This window comes from Trichosurus vulpecula, chromosome 3 (genome assembly GCF_011100635.1).
Source record: "Trichosurus vulpecula isolate mTriVul1 chromosome 3, mTriVul1.pri, whole genome shotgun sequence".
NCBI lineage: Eukaryota > Metazoa > Chordata > Mammalia > Diprotodontia > Phalangeridae > Trichosurus > Trichosurus vulpecula.
Genome location: NC_050575.1, coordinates 264,175,096 through 264,195,590, shown reverse-complemented (window position 1 = coordinate 264,195,590; position 20,495 = coordinate 264,175,096). Strand labels below are relative to the sequence as shown.

General features: G+C 36.8%; 1 protein-coding gene across 1 annotated transcript in view; it reads right to left on the bottom strand.

Moving 5' to 3' along the window:
• The window catches only part of PLCB1 (phospholipase C beta 1), a 908,098-nt gene that overhangs the window by 308,563 nt on the left and 579,040 nt on the right, over nucleotides 1-20,495 (bottom strand). The window contains exons 5-7 of the mRNA XM_036749135.1: nucleotides 19,621-19,700; nucleotides 10,974-11,027; nucleotides 9,133-9,208 (exon numbers count right to left, since the gene is read on the bottom strand). Coding sequence (XP_036605030.1) covers nucleotides 9,133-9,208; nucleotides 10,974-11,027; nucleotides 19,621-19,700 — 210 coding nt within the window. The remainder of the gene's footprint in view (nucleotides 1-9,132; nucleotides 9,209-10,973; nucleotides 11,028-19,620; nucleotides 19,701-20,495) is intronic.

The window sequence follows — 20,495 nt, the reverse complement described above, 5'->3', positions numbered from 1 at the left end:
TGTTTCCTTGTTCTGGAACAGATTCTGGCTTTCACATCTTTATATGAATAAGCGAGAACTAAGTAGAACTCATAAAGCTAATTATATTTGTAATGAATAAGGTCTACTTTCTAAAACATAGGCTGATTTAGAAAAACAAACAAATGCTTTAGGCACTGTTGTCTTTGTTTAGAAAATAATGTGCATTATCTTTTAGCCACTAGAGATGCTTATTCAATTTTATAATTCTTCCAGCCCTTTAAAATCTCATTTTGCATTGAAGGTCCCTTGAAGTGGGACTAATTAAATGCCAGTAGTCTGAAAGAATGGAAATTTACTTGAAACATGAAGCAGAGTTATGTGATTTTGTTCGTCCAGAGATTGAGTGGTACATTGGAAAGAATAATGGACTTGATAGTCAAAAGGCTTGGGTATGAATCCCACCTCTGACATATATTACTCATGTGACATTGGGTAACATTCTAGGCCTCAGTTTCCTCATCTATAAAAAGGCTAGATGACTTCTCTAGTTCCTTCTAGCTCCAAATCTATGATCCTATATAATTTAGTTTTATATCACATTAATTTGATTGACTGAGTGCCATTACTCCATTTATTATCTTCTTTAGCTTAAAATTTTATCATATGTCGCGCAGTGCTTGGCACAGAGTAGGCACTTAATAAATGCTTGTTGACTATCAAATTTACTCTAAATCGAGGGAGAAGTCAGAATAAAAGAAATAATAATAATAATAATAATAATAATAATAGCATTTAGATATTGCTTCAAGGTTTACAAAGTGCTTTACAAATATTATCTCATTTTACACTCACAACAGTCCTGGGAGGAAGGTGATGCTATTATCCCTATTTTATAAATGAGGAAACTAAGACAGTCATAGGTTAAGTGACTTTCTCAGAGTCACATAACGAGTAAGTGTCTGAGGGAGGATTTGAATTTATCTTCTTTACTCTAAGCTCCCTGCTCTACCCACTGGGAAACATAGCCCTATTGACTAAATTTATTAAAATGAATTAGTCCTACAAATTAACTTAACAGTTTCATTTGAAAGTTCACATATATATGCACATATACATATATACATGTATATGTATATACATACACACATATGTGTATACACATATGCCCATAAATTGAAACATGTTCATACTTTTTAACTTATTTATGTTATGTGAAGAATATAGTATTAGACTCTCCCCATTCAGACCTCACAAAGTCTTCTGTCTCCATTCCATCTCAATTTCTAAAGTCAAAATCATCCATTTTATTCTCCCCCAACTATACAATTTGTGAAGCCACCAGCCAGTTTTTTTTAAATATACAAGACATAAAACTGATGACAGAGACAGCTGATTCAGCTCCTGATAAACCAAGAAAGCAATTAATATAATCTTTAAGTACAAAATATAGCCAGCCAATAATTTTATTGTATTTTTTTGAGTTATGATAAAAATGTAAATTGATTTTCTAATGCTCCAAAAATGTGACTATAAGGCTGTTTAAAGGAACTAGAATTTTTCCCTATTAAATCAATTTTGTCCATAAATAACTCCATCTATGTTGCTGAAATACTGATATAAAAATAAGTTTAATTTCTCCAATGAGAATTTCTGAAATTCTCAATTTCTCAAAAATGAGAAAGATTTCCTGGGCTAAATTCAGTTTTTTCAGAAACAATAACAAAATTCCTTTTAAAGCTAAAAGTGTGAAAATTCTTGTAAAATGTAAGATGAATGGTCTAGGGAGACAACAAAAGGACTGCTAGCAGTTATGAATCACCTCTTTCAGCACATTTGAGCTAAGTCCAAGCATGCTTTCCCTTGGATTCTGTACGTACTGGTGGTATAGTGTAGCACAGATTTTGAGGAAGGGGGTATTTTATACCAACTTTTCTTACTGTATTAACTTAGTTATTATTACCTTAAATAGAACCTTTCTAAAGGCTGGCTAATTGATATTAACTAATGATCATGGGATAAAAGCATAGTAGTGGAGGCTCACAAAGCTCTAACCCTCCATGGTTACTCATAGAAGCTTGAGGGCAGATGAAGCAGTTGCTGTTGGGGGACTCCATTTGTCAGTGATAATGGGATCTGGGAGAGTAACTTCACAACACATACTGCATTTATAATCATTGTAAAAGTTACCACAAGGAGGAGTCCAAAAGAGCTCAGAAATTATCTCAATCAGTAAATACAATCTCTGCCAAAAAAAGAGAGTTATGGCAGCAAAATATCATGTCAATTTAGATAACAACTCATTTGCAAAACATTACTGAGGAGGAAGAAGAAAGTTTATTATAAGCAGTACAGCCGCAGGAAGCCTCAAAACAAAATTAAGGAGAAAACAAGCTTAAAGCGAGTTTATACTGAGAACATTGTCAATGCAGATAAGAGGAAGACTAGAAACAAAAATAAAATGGAAGACAAAGGCAGGCAGTTTTTTCAAAGAGATCTCTTCTTATAGCAATAACAGTAGAATTTGGACACTACCATCTCTGTTTCCAGTGTACCATGGGAAGAAATAGTAATGTTGTTTAAGAAGAAAAACTCTGGAAGATGAAGTACAAAGAAAAAAATTGATCCAGTAGAATGTAAACCTCTTGAGAGAAGAGTTGTTTTTGTTTTGTTATTATATTCTTAAGACTTGGCACAGTGCTTTGAAAATAGGATTTATTCCATAAATGCTTTCTGGATGGGTTTGGAGGTTAGATGTAAGATCATTTTAAAGGGGATTGTTTTTTTTAAGAGACTGATGAATTAAATGGAATGATTCTCAAGATATATCAAAGAAGGAACAGAGTCCAAATAAAGAAAAAGAGAAAATGCAACAGCAGTTGTTGGCCTCGTATTTCCACTTTCTCATCCCTTCAAGATATCTATGACAATGCATACATCTCCGGTGTTGTTGAAGAAAATATAAAAAGAGAACAGGCAGGTTTTTTTTCTTTTTAAAAATTTAACATATTTAGTTTTCAGCACTGATTTTCACAACAATCCAAATTACAAATTTTCTCCCCATTTCTACCCTCCCCCCCACTCCAAGATGGCATATACTCTGGTTGCCCTGTTCCCCAGTCAGCCCTCCCCTCTATAACCCCCCTCCCCTCTCATCCCCTTGTCCCTTCCTTTCTTGTAGGGCAAGATAAATTTCTACACCCCATTGCCTGTGTATCTTATTTTTTAGTTGCATGCAAAAACTTTTTTATTTTTTGTTTTTGAACATCTGTTTTTAAAACCCTGAGTTCCAAATTCTCTCCCCTCTTCCCTTCCCACCCACCCACCCTAAGAAGTCAAGCAATTCAACCCAGGCCACATGTGTATCATTATGTATAACCCTTCCACAATACTCATGTTGTGAAAGGCTAACTACATTTTGCTCCTTCCCAACCCATCCCGCTTTATTGAATTTTCTCCCTTGACCCTGTACCCTTTCCAAAGTGTTTGTTTTGGATTACCTCCACCCCCATCTGCCCTCCCCTCCATCATCCCCACCCTTTTATTTTTTTTATCTTCCTCCCTCTTCTTTCCTGTGGGGTAAGATACCCAACTGAGTATGTATGGTATTCCCTCCTCAGGCCAAATCTGATGAGAGCAAGGTTCACTCATTCCCCCCTCACCTGCCCTCTCCCCTCCTCCCACAGAACTGCTTCCTCTTGCCACCTTTATGTGAGATAATCCACCCCATTCTATCTCTCCCTATCTCCCTCTCTCAGTATGTTGCTCTCTCATCCCTTAATTTCATTTTATTTCTTTTAGATATCTTCCCTTCATCTTCAACTCACCCTGTGTCTGCTCTCTCTCTTTTACATATATATATATACACACACACACATATATATATATATATATATATATATATACACATACATACATATACACATAGATATATACATACATACACATTCACTTATATATATACATAAACATATATATATATATGCATATTCCCTTCAGCTACCCTAATACGGAGGTCTCATGAATCATACATGTCATCTTTACATGTAGGAATGTAAACAAAACAGTTCAACTTTAGTAAGTCCCTTGCAATTTCTGTTTCTTGATTACCTTTTCATGCTTCTCTTGATTCTTGTGTTTGAAAGTCAAATTTTCTATTCAGTTCTGGTCTTTTCACTGAGAAAGCTTGAAAGTCCTCTATTTTATTGAAAATCCATATTTTGCCTTGGAGCATGATACTCAGTTTTGCTGGGTAGGTGATTCTAGGTTTTAATCCTAGCTCCATTGACCTCCGGAATGTCGCATTCCAAGCCCTTTGGTCTCTTAATGTAGAAGCTGCCAGATCTTGGGTTATTCTGATTGGGTTTCCACAATACTCAAATTGTTTCTTTCTGGCTGCTTGCAGTATTTTCTCCTTGATCTGGGAGCTCTGGAATTTGGCAACAATATTCCTAGGAGATTTCTTTTTGGGATCTATTTGAGGAGGCGATCAATGGATTCTTTCAATTTCTATTTTGCCCTGTGGCTCTAGAATATCAGGGCAGTTCTCCTTGATAATTTCTTGAAAGATGACATCTAGGCTCTTTTTTTGATCATGGCTTTCAGGTAGTCCAATAATTTTTAAATTATCTTTCCTGGATCTATTTTCCAGGTCACTGGTTTTTCCAATGAGATATTTCACATTGTCTTCCATTTTTTCATTCCTTTGGTTCTGTTTTATAATATCCTGGTTTCTCATAAAGTCACTAGCTTCCACTTGCTCCAATCTAATTTTTAAAGTAGTATTTTCTTCAGTGGACTTTTGGACCTCCTTTTCCACTTGGCTAATTCTGCCTTTCAAGGCATTCTTCTCCCCATTGGCTTTTTGGAGCTCTTTTGCCATTTGAGTTAATCTATTTTTTAAGGTGTTGTTTTCTTCAGTGTATTTTTCAGTATTTTTTGGGTCTCCTTTAGCAAGTCATTGACTTGTTTTTCATGGTTTTCTCACATCTTTCTCATTTCTCTTCCCAATTTTTCCTCTACTTCTCTAACTTGCTTTTCCAAATCCTTTTTGAGCTCTTCCATGGCCTGGGACCAGTTCATGTTTTTCTTGGAGGCTTTTGGTGTAGGCTCTTGCACTTTGTTGACTTTTTTAGGCTGTATATTTTGGTCTTCTTTGTCAGCAAAGAAAGAATGCAAAGTCTGAGACTGAATCTCGGTGCGTTTTCACTGCCTGGCCATATTCCCAACCAACTAACTTGACCCTTGAGTTTTTCAGTGGGGTATGACTGCTTGTAGACTAACGAGTTCTATATTCCACGTTTCGGGGGGAGGTGCCAGCTCTGTCACACCAGCACTACTCCTTCCGCAAGAACCCCCAGCCCGGGCAGGGCTTAGATCTTCAGCAGGCCGTGCACTCCTGCTCTGATCTGCCACTTAATTCCTCCCACCAGGTGGGCCTGGGGCCAGAAGCAGGAGCAACAGTAGCTGCCCCACCTCCACTGCCCCCAGGGCTGGAAGCCGAACTGAGAACTCCTTCCACTCCTGCAGCTTTTCCCACTAACCTTCTCCGCAGTCTTTGGTTTTTGCGGGTTGAGAAGACCGGCAACTGACGCAGCTCACCGACACAGGGCACCAGGGCCCGCTCCGCCCGGCTCCTGGTCTGGTTGATCCACGCTGCTCAGGCTGGGCTCTGCTCCACTCAGTTCCCAGCTCCCAGCTCCATGTGGGATAGACCTCACCCAGAGACCATCCAGGCTGTCCTGGGCTGGAGCCCTGCTTCCCTCTGCTGTTCTGTGGGTTCTGCCATTCTAGAATTGGTTTAGAGCCATTTTTATAGGTTTTTGGAGGGACTCGGTAGGGAGCTCACACTAGTCCCTGCTTACCAGCCGCCATCTTGGCTCCGCCTCCAGGCAGGTTTTTTTAATATTGTTTTTATAATACTAGATCATATCTTTATAATTGCAATTGATTTAGAGGTATAGACAATAAAACATTCCCCTTTATTCGTTATTGATTTTAAGAAAGTATTTGATTTGATAGAGTAAAATGTAACCTTGAAAACTCTCCTCAGAAAAGATGTGTTCTATGAAAATATTGAAATCTCAGCCTTTGTAACAGAGTTAAATGACTGTGATACCTTTCTTACTCAATAGGTTTTATTTTTGATCTTATGGAAACAGATACCTAATTGTATCATACTGATGCCTGATATTTGCCAACTCTTGACACAGAAAAAAGCAAAGTGAGAGGTCAAGAGAGTCAAAGAACTTGATAGCTTTAAAAGTCAAATAAAATTACTACCAAGAAAAAGAAAAGAGGGAGAATGTGAGCATAAGTAGTGAATGAGGATGGAGAATTGGACTTATCTCAAGTTTTGAATAGTCTGGGCTAGAATGACATTCTGCAAGTACTCAAGAAGTTTTGGAAATACACATACTTCTATTTCCCTTTCTGGTTGCAGTCATAAGAAGAGAAATACTCATTTCAGTGTATAAGGATGGTAAGAAAGGATGGAATTATCATTAAGTAGAATAAAAAATCCTAAGTCTAGACTTTAAGAATAGGAGTGTAACTCAGCCTTTGATCAGTACAAACTATGAAAGAGAACCTGCATACTGTTTGGCAGCACTCTTTGGAGAACAGATGTCACTAAAATGTGAGATATTACAGTTGAGTCAAAAGACACTTAGTTTAGGGCTGAGGCCAGAGTTCTAGGAACAATTCTGCCAGTAGCTGCATGCATTTTTAACATCCAATTAATTTCTGTGAGACTCAGTTTCCTTAACTGTCAAATGGGCATGTTTTATCTGTCCTGTGAATGCAAAGGGCTTTAATGAGAAAGCATATGGAATGCTTTGAAGAACATAAAGCATTAGCAATATGTTTGGAATAATTATTACATTCTTAATCTACCTGTTGAGACCTTGATCCTGAAGACATCAGGAGACTGTTATGAAAAAATAGATATCATAAAAAATAGGGAGAGATTGCTGTTTCAGAAGTAAGTTTTACAAGGTGAAATTGTATAATGTAGTAGAAAGCATGGCTACAGGAGGCCTGGGTTTAGGAGCATAGACAAAGAGCTAGAAAGAGCCTTAGAAATTATTAAGTGCAGCCCCCTTACTTTACAGGTAAGGAGCATGGAAGTCAGAGAGGAAAGATGCCTTATTTTTGCTTGCACTGGTGGAAGATTTTGTTGTTGTTGTTCAGCTGTTTCAGTCCTGTCTGGTTCTTCATGACTTCTTTTGGGGTTTTCTTGACAATGATATTGGAGTAGTTTGCCATTTCCTTCTCCAGCTCATTTGGTAGATGAGGAAACTGAAGCAAACAGGGTTAAGTGACTTGCCCAGGGTCACAGAGCTAGTGTCTGTGGCCAAATTTGAACTCAGGTCTTCCTGACTCCAGGTCCAGAGCTCTGTCCACTACTCCACCTAGCTGCTCCGCTGGTGGAAAAGCCAGGATTTAAAAGAATGTTCTCTGACTCCAAATCCAGGTTCCTTCCTGTGTACCATACAGTACATTCAATCTATCTCTCCAGACTTATTTCACATTACTTCCCCTCATGTACACTCTATGTTCCAGTCAAGTGGGCCTCCCTGATATTCCTTATACAGGAAATTCCATTTCTTGCCTCTGTGCCTCTGGCTTGTAAAATCCCTAAACTCCTTCAAGGCTCAGATCAAGTTTTACCTCCTCCAAGAAGCCTTTCTTGATTTCCCCATTGGGATCACAGAATCATAGCTCTAAATTTGGAAGAGACCTCAGAGGTCATCTATCTAAACCTCTCAATTTTACAGACAAAGGAACTGAGGCTTGGAAATGTTAAACGACTTATTTAACCTCACACATGTCAGAGTAAGAAAAGTCAGTGGCCTTTCTCCTGTCCCACTTTGTTATCAGGGCCCTTGCACTGAAATTACTTTGTAGTTACTGAATATTTATCTGTGTACATATTGCTTCACCACTACTCCTAGGAAAATGTAAGTCTTAAGAGCTGCACTTTTTTTGTTTTTGTCTTTACACCTAGCATAAGGTCTGGTACATAACAGGTATTTAATAAATGTTTATTGAATTAAAAATGAGGGGTTTGGGTAGGATCTCTTTCAGTTCAAACATTTCCTGGTTTATTTCCCACACCATGACAATCAAGATTTGGGCAACTCTCAGACCTATTCCATAGACAAATTAATTAGAACATGTAGTAGTTACTATGAGCAATAGTATTAAAGTCCTCCTTGTTACTACTGAGTAAAAGAAATGTTTTAAATCATGGTAGCCAGGTAAAGTTACTCTGAAATGTCTTATGTTTGGTAGTTATTATTTTATTCCAATATCCAAGGCAAATTATCATTAGTCCCCAAAAGTCAGAGTTGAAAATTATTGTGTCAGTTTGTTTCTCTTTTTGGTCACAAATCTTCAATGGAAGAGGAAAGCAGGTTAAGGAAGAGAATATCTTTTCTCTATTTCTGAAATGGTAGTTAGCCTGATATGTAAACATATTCAAAATTCTATTGTTATATAGGATTTACAGTAGAAACATATAAAAATGGAAAATGAAGCATATTTGTTTCCATTTGGAAAACATGCTATCAAATTCAATTTTAAAGGAATGTGTGCATGAATGTTTGAATGTTGTCATTTCAGTCATGTCTGACTCTTTATGACACCATTTGGGGTTTTCTTGGCAAAGGTACCAGAGTGGTTTGCTATTTCCTTCTCCAGCTCATTTTACAGATGAGGATCCGAGGCCAACAGGGAAAGACACTTGCCTAGGGTTACAAAGCTAGTAAGTGTCTGAGGCCAAATTTGAACTCATGAAATGAGTCTTCCTGATATCTACTGTGCCATCTATCTGCCCAAAGGAATGTTACAAATACTATGTTTATACATACATATATGGAGAATAAAGCTAGAAAATTTCACCTTTAAGGAATTTTATAAATATCATATCTATATATCTACATATCTTGAGAAGAAATCAAGAAAAAAAGCATTTGAGTAAATACAATAGTGTCACAAATTGCAGACACATAACTAATAATGTAATTGTTGTCTCTCATGTTAAAAATAAGCAAACACCTTAAAATTGCCGAGTTACAAATATATTTTGGTGGAAAGTTACAAGGAATATTTCAGTTTAGGTTGTTTAAAGACATGTTAGATATGCTATTCTTAGGTTGACCATATGCTTACCCTTGAAGATGGAAGACTACAAGCTTCTAAAGCAGTTTCAACTCGTTTTCTATCTGCTGAAAACAAGCGATAGATGCTGTGAAATGAAAAAAAAGGAAAGAATTGGATAAAAAGTATATTATATTGTCTTATCTTTAATTCAATGGAAATTCAAGGTGAAAATATTTTAGTAACTCAAATACTATTTGATACATTAAAAAACCCACCAATTTATAATAGAAGCAGAATGGCACCACAGCTTCAGGGCCTAACTGATACATACAAGCTACAAGGTTCTAGACAGGTCATTTAACTTCTCAGTTAGAGAAGTTAACTTTCTAGTTGACCTATATAGCTCTCTAAGACCAAGTTACAGGGAGGGCACTGGCCTGTATGGGAAGAGAGAGTTCTTTCCTGGGAACTCCCTTCTATAATGAAATAACAGGTCCACAGTCCTTCTCTCTATCCCTATCTTAAATAAAAATTAAAATAAAAGACTGTGTCCACATCTTTGACCTCTGCACTGAATGAAAAGGATTGTGTTTGATTCAGTTATTCTGTCCAGTGTCTAAAACAGACATTGCATCTCTGGAACATAATCCACACTATGAAAGGATGGTGATGATGATGATGATAAATGACACTTTAAAGTTTTCAAAGTGCTTACAAATATTGTCTCATTCGATCCTCACAACAACCCTGCGAAGCAGGTACTGGCATCTATTTTAGAGATGAGGAAACTGAGGCAGACAGCGGAGGTTAAGTGACTTGCCAAGGATTCCATAGGGTAGTAAGTGTCTGAAGGGGCAACTGAATTCAGGTCTTCCTGACTCTAGTGTACTGCCTAGCAGCCTCTTTGATTGAGAAATTGATTTAAACGAATGGAGATCAAAGGTGAGAATTTGAAACCATGGAATTGTACCCCCCACCAAAAAAACCTCATCTGATGTGAAAAGATTCTGAAACTTCTTAAATCTGGGAACAGTAGTCCAATGAAGTTAAGGAGTAATGCAGGAAAACTTTAATTATACACAGAAAACTGCTCTCACCTATAGGTTTTGAGAAACTACCGAGGAAGAAGAAGAAGGAAGCAAGACTATGGTCCAAAGAGGAGGGCAGGTTAAAGATAGGGGTCTTTCTACTACACGATGGATTCTTAACTTTTTTGAGAGTGCTATGGATTATTTTGGCAATCTGGTATAGTCTATGCATACTTTTGCAGAATATTGTTGTTAAATGTATGAAGTATAATATATAGTCTTACAAGAAAACCAGTTATACTGAAAACAGCATCAATCAATTATGATACATTATATATAAATAAACATATATAAATAATACACATAAACTATGTACCTATATACAGAGAATGCTCAGTTGTATTTAAATATGTTTATATCTATGTGTAGCTATATATATTTTTTCAGGGGCCCTGGATTAAGAATCCTTGTACTATACTGTGGTACCTACTACAGTGTAACACTATACCCTCATTTACTCATTTATTTTTACTCAGCAGGTTATGAACCTAGGCTGGTATTCTGAAAGGGGGTGTGTGTGTGTGTGTGTGTGTGTGTGTGTGTGTGTGTGGCTCTTGAAGCTCCTGAAAAGGACAATGTCATTTTAAAATGTCTATAACAGAAAAAAAAAACAATTCTCTAACAATGATTTCTAATCTGATCTCTTTCATTAGTGGGCTAGGTGACACGGATCAAATCACAGAATTTCCTTCTTCCTCAGTTTCTTCATCTATAAAATGAGGTGATGTCAATATGATGTCAACTCGAGCCAATTAAAAGGGGATTTTGTTTGTTTGTTTTTAACAAATAGCAATAGCAGCAGTACCTAGTCATGGAACTTACTTTTTGAGAGGAATTCGTCCCTCAGGAGTGACCTGTAGCTTGAGTTTGGTATAGCTGTTCGGGAAAGAGGAAAACAAGATTCTTTTTTATTCACAGTATTTACAAGAAAATAAAAATGAAACTTCACTAAGCAAATACATTTATATATCCTACTGTTCTTTAGCCTCCTTTGGAAGAATATCATCACTATTTCAGATAACTAAATCAATAGCTGAGCAAGGAAAATTATTTAGATTATAAAATTGCTGTTTTAATAAAATTTCTTAAATACTGAAAAAAACTAAATCCCTCAGGAGAGTTTTCAAGTTGCTGCAGTTCATCGTTTGTCAGTTTTGACCCTGAATAATAATTGTATTGATTGAGAAGCAAGGAAACCAAAAGAAAGTTAGACTAGAATTTAGAACATGCTCCATGTGGTTGGCTTAATAGAATTTAAAATGGCTACAATTTAAAAGGGATGAATTCTTCAATATTCCCAATACAGCTTCACCAGAAGAATATATGGATTAAGCAGATATGTCTTTGTTCCAGGAAGCAATTTGAAATCATTAAAAGCAGTGTAATTTCCCAAATGTAATCAATTCTTCCATTTAATTCTACATCCATTGTTCTTGTCTCAGATCTGAATACAGGCTATCTAACCCATTGGATTGGCTATCGAACTGCAAATTACAGCCTAGATCGGGGTAGGGAACCTCAAAGCCACATGTGGCATTCTAGGTCCCTTGATTACAGACTTTTGACTGAATCTAAATTACACGGAACAAATTCCATTAATAAAAGGATTTGTTCTGCAAAACTTGGATTCAGTCACCCCTGGAGATAATAGGCGTATCTCATCCATTCAGTTTTGCTTGACTGTTAGACCTATGAATAACCATGGATCCTATTGAGGATATCTTGCATCACACTAGGACTTGATGCTATCAAGACAATATCACATTTAAACTGGGCCTTTGGAAGACCTAACTAACCATCTATCTGTAACAAGGGTTTTCAGCCTGAGATCCATGAACCATAGATAGATAGATAAATAGATAAATAGATAGATAGATGATAGATATACTTCAATAGTATTCTTTTTCATTTCTTCCACTTCAACAGTATTCTTTTTCCATTCTTCTATGTATTTGAAAACATTTTTTTTTTCTGAGGAGTCAATAGGCTGTACTAGATATTCAAAGAGGTCCATGAAACAAAAAAGATTAAAAACTAATAACAATCTTTCTATATCTCGTCTCCATAATTACAATCTTAGTGGGATGTAAGATAGACAAGCCACAAACTTTAATGCACCATATAAATGCTAGCAATTGTTATTTGTTACTTGGTAAGGATAATAATCATAGAGTCACTGAATAAAATTATCCTTATGGTTGCATTTACTAAGGAATACTTTATGATTTTATTATATACATGAGAAAATCCTTGTTAGGTGAGTTTTAAGGTTGAATTTTTCTCTACTGCATCAAACATTTTTCTTTCTTTCTTTTTTTTTGGGGGGGGGTGTAATCAACAAAAATTGAGGTCATGATCTTGCATTCTCTGTACCTGTCAGTTAATTATAAGACTATAAAGATGTGTTCTGCTAGAGAAAATCATTTGCAAAATCCTGCCTTTTTATTTTTAATATTTTCATGGTGGGTACGTTTGAGTTGTGTGTAGATAAAAGATAAAAACATAGTAGGTATATGGGGTTAGTAGTAATTGAAGTGCTCTCAGTCATCTTTTTGCAGGACTGGTATCTGTCTGTCATTCATTTTTATCCATATTTTTGTATCTCCTGCTCCCTAATATAGTTTGTAAAATATTTCTTCATTGATTTCAAGATTGTATCACATTCATCTTTGATTTCCTCAAAGTATAGTTATGCTAGTCCAGCTGTTTTCCCAAACTTTATCTTCCTAACTGAAATTTCTATTTCTTTATATAGCAAATCAGGTGCTAAGATGTTTAAATCCAAATATAACAATCTCAGTGATGACAAAAACACATTGAAATAGAAATATTAACAAATTTGCTCCATTTTATATTTACTTGTCCTTTTGCCAGTTTCATTCATGAAATGTCCTTGCAATAATATTCATTTGGGTATGAATGCCAAATGCCAACCTTCCAGAGGACTTGTTTTTGCTTTCACTGCTTATTGCTAATTTTATGAGGTGACATTGCTTATAATTTCCAGCCATTTTCCTCCCTCATATTCTATAAATGTGATTGGTAACACAGGATAAGAAAACAATTTGCATTCAAAACTGGTGTTGCCCTTGGCTCCATGTTTCACTAATGCAAATAATTCAAGTGTTTGGTGGTGTGATAGGCAGGTGAAAGACCAATCCTTATAGAATGGTCAAATCTAACCTTCCCAGTAGGTTATATATAGCTTGTGTAATATGCCCAGCCTGGTTCCAGTCTAATACTTGGAGACTTGCTGAGCCTGTTTCTCATATACATAAGGCTTTTTTCCTCCTCTTCTGAGTATCTGCAGGTATCCTTTGACTTTTTCTTGTTGACACATAGTGTAGTAATAAAAAAATCTTTGAATTGGCTGCTGAGCTGGAACTGAGAGCACATACAAAGGTTTGAGCTGAAAATCTGTCTCTTCCCTCGAAGTTCTGAAATGATAAATATTGTGAACCACTGGATGAGGAAGGAAAAGAATGTCTTATCTCCCACCTAGCTACCCTGTGGCCTTAGGGACATGGCAACTCTGTTTCTGTTGTGTTTCTTCTTTTATGATATTTTATGATCTGTATGAGGATTCTGAGATGAAACAGCTCAGGTTATGATTTCATGAGTGGCAAAAGGTCATTAAGGCCATTAATTATCACCTCAGTAACCAGAATAGCAGAGACCATGGTAGCAATAGCAGCAGGAGCTTAGTTGAATAAGGAGGCGCCCATCCCACACCCTCCCCACAGCTGCTGAGATACCTTCTTGACTCAGCTCAGTAGTGGATTGACCTAGTAACCAAGAAAACACATCCTAGAAGGAGTTAGCGTAGTTGAACAAGGGAATAACTCATCATCTATTGTGAGGTTATGCCCCAAAGTAGGGACTCTGTGAAGGGAGAAAAGGATTCTTAGTGTCAGGAATCATAAGGTAACACATAATTCCACTTGTCCTTTACTACCTTGTGTATTAAGTTTGAGCTTATTCATCCCTGAGACTAAGCATATATGAGGGCAAGTGAAGTCCCAACTTGGAATGGCTTATGTTATACAACTTCTGTTCTCATTCTACCTTCTCAGTAAATTCTTTTTTTAAAGTTAACTGATATTAATTGATATTAGGGAGATGTCATTTGGTTAATTGATGCCGGTAAAAGCACCTAGCATGAGGGCTCAAGAGAGATCATATCATAAACCTCAACCTGAGGGGGTGTTTGTCAAGTGTCCAGAGGTGGAGGTGCTGTATTCACAAATCCCAGTTCTAAGATTTGTGGCCTCTTACATTAACTGCCTCATGTAAGTTAAAGAGAAAATGGTGCCAATATAAGTTCAACATCTTCACCTTTTCTCTATTTTCTGTTTTCAGCAATGTTGATTCATTTGAATAGATCACATTTAAACTCTTATAATCAATTGAAGCATGTAGATGATGTTGAATTTGACCTGTGCTCTCATTGATCAGTGGTCTGACCACAGACATTTGATTCTGCTTTGATTTCCATAACATTAGCCATTCATTTCCTATCAAGATATATCTCATTTCATCTTTTGTGATGTTTGATGCTCACCATTTTCAGTGCCTTCTGACTCTTCTGAAGAAAATATTCATGGTACGTAGCTGTGGGGTTTATATGCAGTGTACGAGATTTTGATCTTCTTTTCTCAAACCAGAGCAATGTTTTTCAAAAGATTCTCCCTATTTCTTCCTATATTTGACTGACTCCGAAAAAAATGCTGGAACATAAGCTGTAATTTATCTTAAGGTTGGTCTTTTTGTGTATGTTCATCATGAACCATGCAAAATGAGATGCCTAAGTATCCCATGAAATAATGTTTCTTATTGCCTTTGGGCGTACAAGTAAATAAACTTCAATAATTCTTTTTTTCTTCCTTCCTCAGAGCTTATGCTTTGATTAGTAACTTTTTGTAAATTCCAGGTCATCTCCACAAAACAATGTGTATGTGGGTAGGGATTTTTGAAGGGAAAAATACATATCGCCAAGATTATGATATACAGTTGGATGAGGGTAGCCAATTAACATAGTCCATGAGCGCAGAAATAGTTTTAGAGAGATGTATGGTTATGTATATCCATATGTCTATCTATATCTCAATATCTACGTTACCTCTTTTTCTATCTATACTTAAAACTATATCTATCTTGGATGAGCACTGTATATCAATAATAACCTAAGAAAGACCAATAATAGTTTAAGGTGTATATATAGTGCAGTGGAAGAGTGCTCCATCAGAAGTAAGATGTTCTGAGTCTGAATCTCAACTCTACTGCTTACCAATTGGTGTGACCTTAATCAAGTCACTCCCCTGCCTAGGTCTCAGTATTACCATATGGAAAATGATGGGGCTGGTTTAGATGATCTCTAAAGCTCCTTTGAGCTCTAAATTTATAATGCCTGAGATTTAAGAAGAAAATGGGAAGAGAATATTGGGTTGGATGATATTTGGGAAATGGTGTCACACTTATGGCAGTGGGCTATTGGCTATTCCCTCAATTCCACAAACCAATCTTTGGTTTATACCAAATACTAATACCAATATACAGTACCAGTATATGGAATACAACGGCCTCAGATGAATAAAAATTGAAGTTGTTCCAAAGGAAAGTGGAAACATCATAGTTTGTATTAGTGAAAAGAATTCTGGTTTCAAAGTTCATGGACCTGAGTTCAAGTACTGACTCTGCTAAATGGTAGCTGTGTGACCATGGATAAGTGATGACCTCCATGAATCTCAGTTTCCTCATTTGTAAAATGAGTGGTTTAAACTATATGATCTGAGAGATCCCTTCAAATCCACTTAATTCTATGATCCTAAATTACCAGAAGCATGTTGTTAATAATGACATGCATAAGAAGTGGCATAAAAGGCATCATTAAGAACATAGGAAAAGGGCATAAATTGCTCATGTAGTGTGATAAGAGATCAGCACACCAAGTACACAGAAAACACTAAAAGAACCAAAAAATGCTTCATGTATGATTCATGAATAAATAACAATTTATTAGGCCCTAATAATGATAGATGAATTACTTGGAACAAGCAATAATTTGGATATTTTGTGACAAAGATCTACATGGGTGTGGTGCTTCTACTGACCTTAGACTGATTCAGAATAATTGACATGGGCCTGATGAAACTGGATTGGCTTTTTTTAGGATATCCAAATCTATCAATGTTATTGTCTAAATCATTAAATTTGATCATTTTACTCTGTCTGTTGTAATTTACATACCACTGTACTATATGCTAAGGGAAATAAGGAGAACATCTGGATAGTCCCTGCTGTCAAGAAGTATTCATACACACACACACACACACACACATATATGTACACACATACACATATACATACACACATATGTACATATATGTATTTGTATATACATATATACAAATACACATATATACATATACACATATATACACATATGCACACACATGCATATACACATAAACACACAACACACATATACATATGCCCACATATATACACACATATATGCACATATGCACATGTATGCATAAACACAACACACACATATATGTATATATATTTGTATGTATGTATATATGTATGCATGCAGGTATGTATGAATTTCAGGACTCAAATGCAGGAAAATGGAAGAGTTCATTTAGTTAAAAGGTGTCACTTAGCTGAAGGGTGAGTGACAAGGCCTGGGAGTTGTTAGGATATATTGGCAAGTAAGGTAGTAATGACTGGGCACAAAGTTAGGGCAGATGGCAAGGTCCAGTGGTCCTTCATCTTACTGGAAAGGTTATTGTTGGTGACTCCTTGCCTATAAATTGTGTGAGTGACCTGACCTGGCAGAAGATAGGGGTGGGCCAGAGGGGCCTGGACCAGCACTTTGGGGAAGAAGGAAATAGACTCGAGGGCTGGAGTAAATTGAGGCTTTGAGTTCTTTCCTATAGGGCATGGGATGGGGGAGGGTCAAAGTCTAACTAGGAAGGGGTGAGGTGAAGGGAACATTGGTAAAAAGGTTGTGGGGAGGGTTTCCCATAGAATCTGCTGCTTCTGGGCCCTCTGTATGGAATCTGGACCATCAGGGAGGCTGGGGTAGGGGAGGGGGGAAAGAAATGTAAAAGAATTATGCACTACAAGAAGGCAATGAAGTTATGCTTTTCATTACCCAAAGGACTACCTATGCTAATGAGATAATTGATCCATCCACTAAGCTGGTCCTCTTTCTTAGTTACAAGTACTTCCTCTACTAGAGGAAGATGTGATATCAATTTAGTAGCCTCTACTTTGGTCCTTAGCAAGCTCTTCAGGGTCATGAGGCACTGAATTACAATCAATTGATCACACCTGTAGCACCAAATCAAAAAGTTCTCTGGCATCTGCAAACCATGCAAAATATGCGTGTATGTATGTGTGCATATATGTGCACATTACATAAGTGTATAATACATTCATTCTTTGATCTAAATACAATAAGTTTTGGATACCCTGGATAGGAAATGTCCTCATTTGTTATGATGAAAGGAATTATTTGAAAATTACATGGCCTGGTTCTAAAGAGCTGGATCCCTTTAATTATTATAAGATTTAAAATAGTGGAAAAACTTCTGCTGTCAAAACCAATGCCTGCTTGAGTAGGTCTGATTTATAATTATATGTATACATTGGAAACTCAAGAGAGCCCAGGGGGTTATTAATTAATGAAACTCAAGTTGATTTATAGGCCTTCAGGTCTCCATCACAAAGTAATTTAATACTGACCACAGGTGGACGGGGCCCAAGAAGCAGGACTGGACATAGGAACGCAAGGATATGGGACTGGATGTCCCAACTTCAGGTTTTCCTGTATGTATCTGAGTTTGCTGTATGTCTGATCTTTTTAACATTAAATATGAGCCTTTTCAGACTAAAGGCAAGTGAAACTGGTTCAAGTAACAATGGCCAATCTTTTTACCTCCCTTGAGAGTATGTGGTATTTCTTAGACCAATGAATCTTCATTCATAAAACAAATTTCAATCATTCATACTACTGCCTTTTCACCCTTGTACCTTCTACTGTCTCAGAGCACTTAGAAGAGTTAGAGATATTTTTTAGATATGAATAATGACACGCTGACCTTAAGCTTACAGTCTAGTTGGAAAGACAGGACTAGCCCATATTAAAACAATTAAAGAATATGTGTGATAAACGGTGCAGTACTCATAAGTTACAAGAGGAATTCAGAGAAGGAAGTAATCAGTGTGGGGGTGGAGAAGCAGGGAAAGGTTTAAAGGAGATTTTCTGGAGGTGGGCCTTGAAGGATTGGTAGGTTTGGAAAAACAGAAGAGGAGGAGGAAGTGCACGATATATAGCCCAATATACAAGCCCATGATTATGAATTAATGGACTGTCCAAATTCCGACATGGCCACAACCCAAAAGTAAATGCCACCAGTCTTCATCTGCCTTGGCCAAGTAGATATTGACAAAGTGGTTATGAATACATAGTAATTTCTTAATCTTTTTTCTTCCTCCTTCTTTTATTTAATTAAAATGACCATTCCTGCTACTGTCTATTTCTTCCTACAGCACCTTCCTTGTGAACTTCTGTTTTCATTGTTGCAAAGACTAGAATCAGTGCACTGACTCATTGATCTAGGAACAGCAGTGGCTTCACTGAGGCTCACAACCAGAACTTTAAAATGCCAGAAAAATAAGTAGCATATACTGTTCATTTTCTCGACCTGAGTTCAAATACAGCCTCAGAAGTGTACTAACTATGAGGCCTTGGATATACTATTTAACCTCTATTTGCCTCAGTTTCCTCAATTGTAAAGCGGGGGTGATAATAATAGTAGATAATAGATAATAATAATAATAGTACCTATTTTCCATGGTTGTTGAAAGGATCAAATGAGATACTTGTAAAGTATCACAGGCACAGTGCCTGGCACATAGTAGATATTTAACAAATGCCTGTGTCTTTCTTTCCACATGGGGGTGGGAGAATCTATGATTTCATTGGCACAACATTTAGAAGTTAAGATCTTGTCCATACAGCCAGTATAGGAAGCTTGAACCCAGGTCATCCTGACTTTGAGGCCAGTCTTCTACTCACTATTCCACACATCCTTTCTAATAATAGTCATAACCCTTGCAAATTCAGAAGGAGAGTAAGATAAAGCATTTCTTGTTTTTAATCCTAGGAGCTGATTCCAGGACTTGGAAGTTCTTCACTACTATGTGCAATAGAATTAACACATTGGCATGTAAGCATGTTGTTCAGCAATAGCTCTAAAAGACAGTTTCCTGAGAGGAGTTGTGTTTCTTGGCAATTTTCCATGATCATATAGTGGAACACAACCCAAGAGGAAAATCTGTGTTTATAAGTATGAAAAAGTTAGCAATCACATAAACAAAAGGCTAACAAAGGGGAAAGGAAACTGACTCAGAAAGAGAAGTAACACCCTTACCAATAAATATTTGAGCTACTTACGCTTTTTCCAGAAATGCGTCCCTAGACATGTTTTGTGCCAGCAGGTTTGTTGCCAAACTGAAAACCTCATCTGTCCATTCCTAAAGAGATGTAAGTTAGACTTTTGTTAGCTCAGATGAAACACTGTCATAAGAGGTTGGTTTTTATGTTTATTTCCAAAAAGATAAATGGATTCAATCTGAGTTTCTATTGCTCGTAAGAAATGCATAGTCCACCTAGGTTCCCCTCCTCATATCCCAGCTTTAATACTCCTCCTTTGCTTAGTAAAAAATATCTTTTAAAACTTCTGTTGGTGTATTTCCTCTTCTGGTTTGGTAGAGGTTTGATGTGTGTTTTGAATGTTTGTGGGTATATGTATAAGCATGCATGTGTTTTTAGTCATTTCAGTCATGTCTGACTCTACGTACACATGTATGTCTAAATTTACTACAGAATTTTTTTTAATGAGGAATTTCAATAAGATCGTAGTTACATGGTATAATAGATAGAGAGTCTGTCCAGGAACCCTAAATGTCCAAAATCAAGACCTGATTTTTCTATTCATACTAGGAGACATGGAGAAAGCATTTGACCTCTTAGTACCCCAGGTAACTCTTAAAAATTATAGATTATAGATGGAGTTGTTTACATAGATAAAACCAAAGGCCCTGCCCTGTCCACAGCAACAAAAAAAGCATATCTGGTCTGTTTTTTCCAAGACAGTTTCGAACACAACTCTCAAACAAACTGAAGGCCAAGAGACAATTTTAATTTTAGGTCCTAGATGAGAAGGCAGCTAGGTGGTGAGAGGCAGGTAGCTTTAAGGAGGGTGGGGGGGTATGGAGTAGGAAGACTCATCTTTAGTTCAAATCTGGCCTCAGAAACTTACTAGCTGT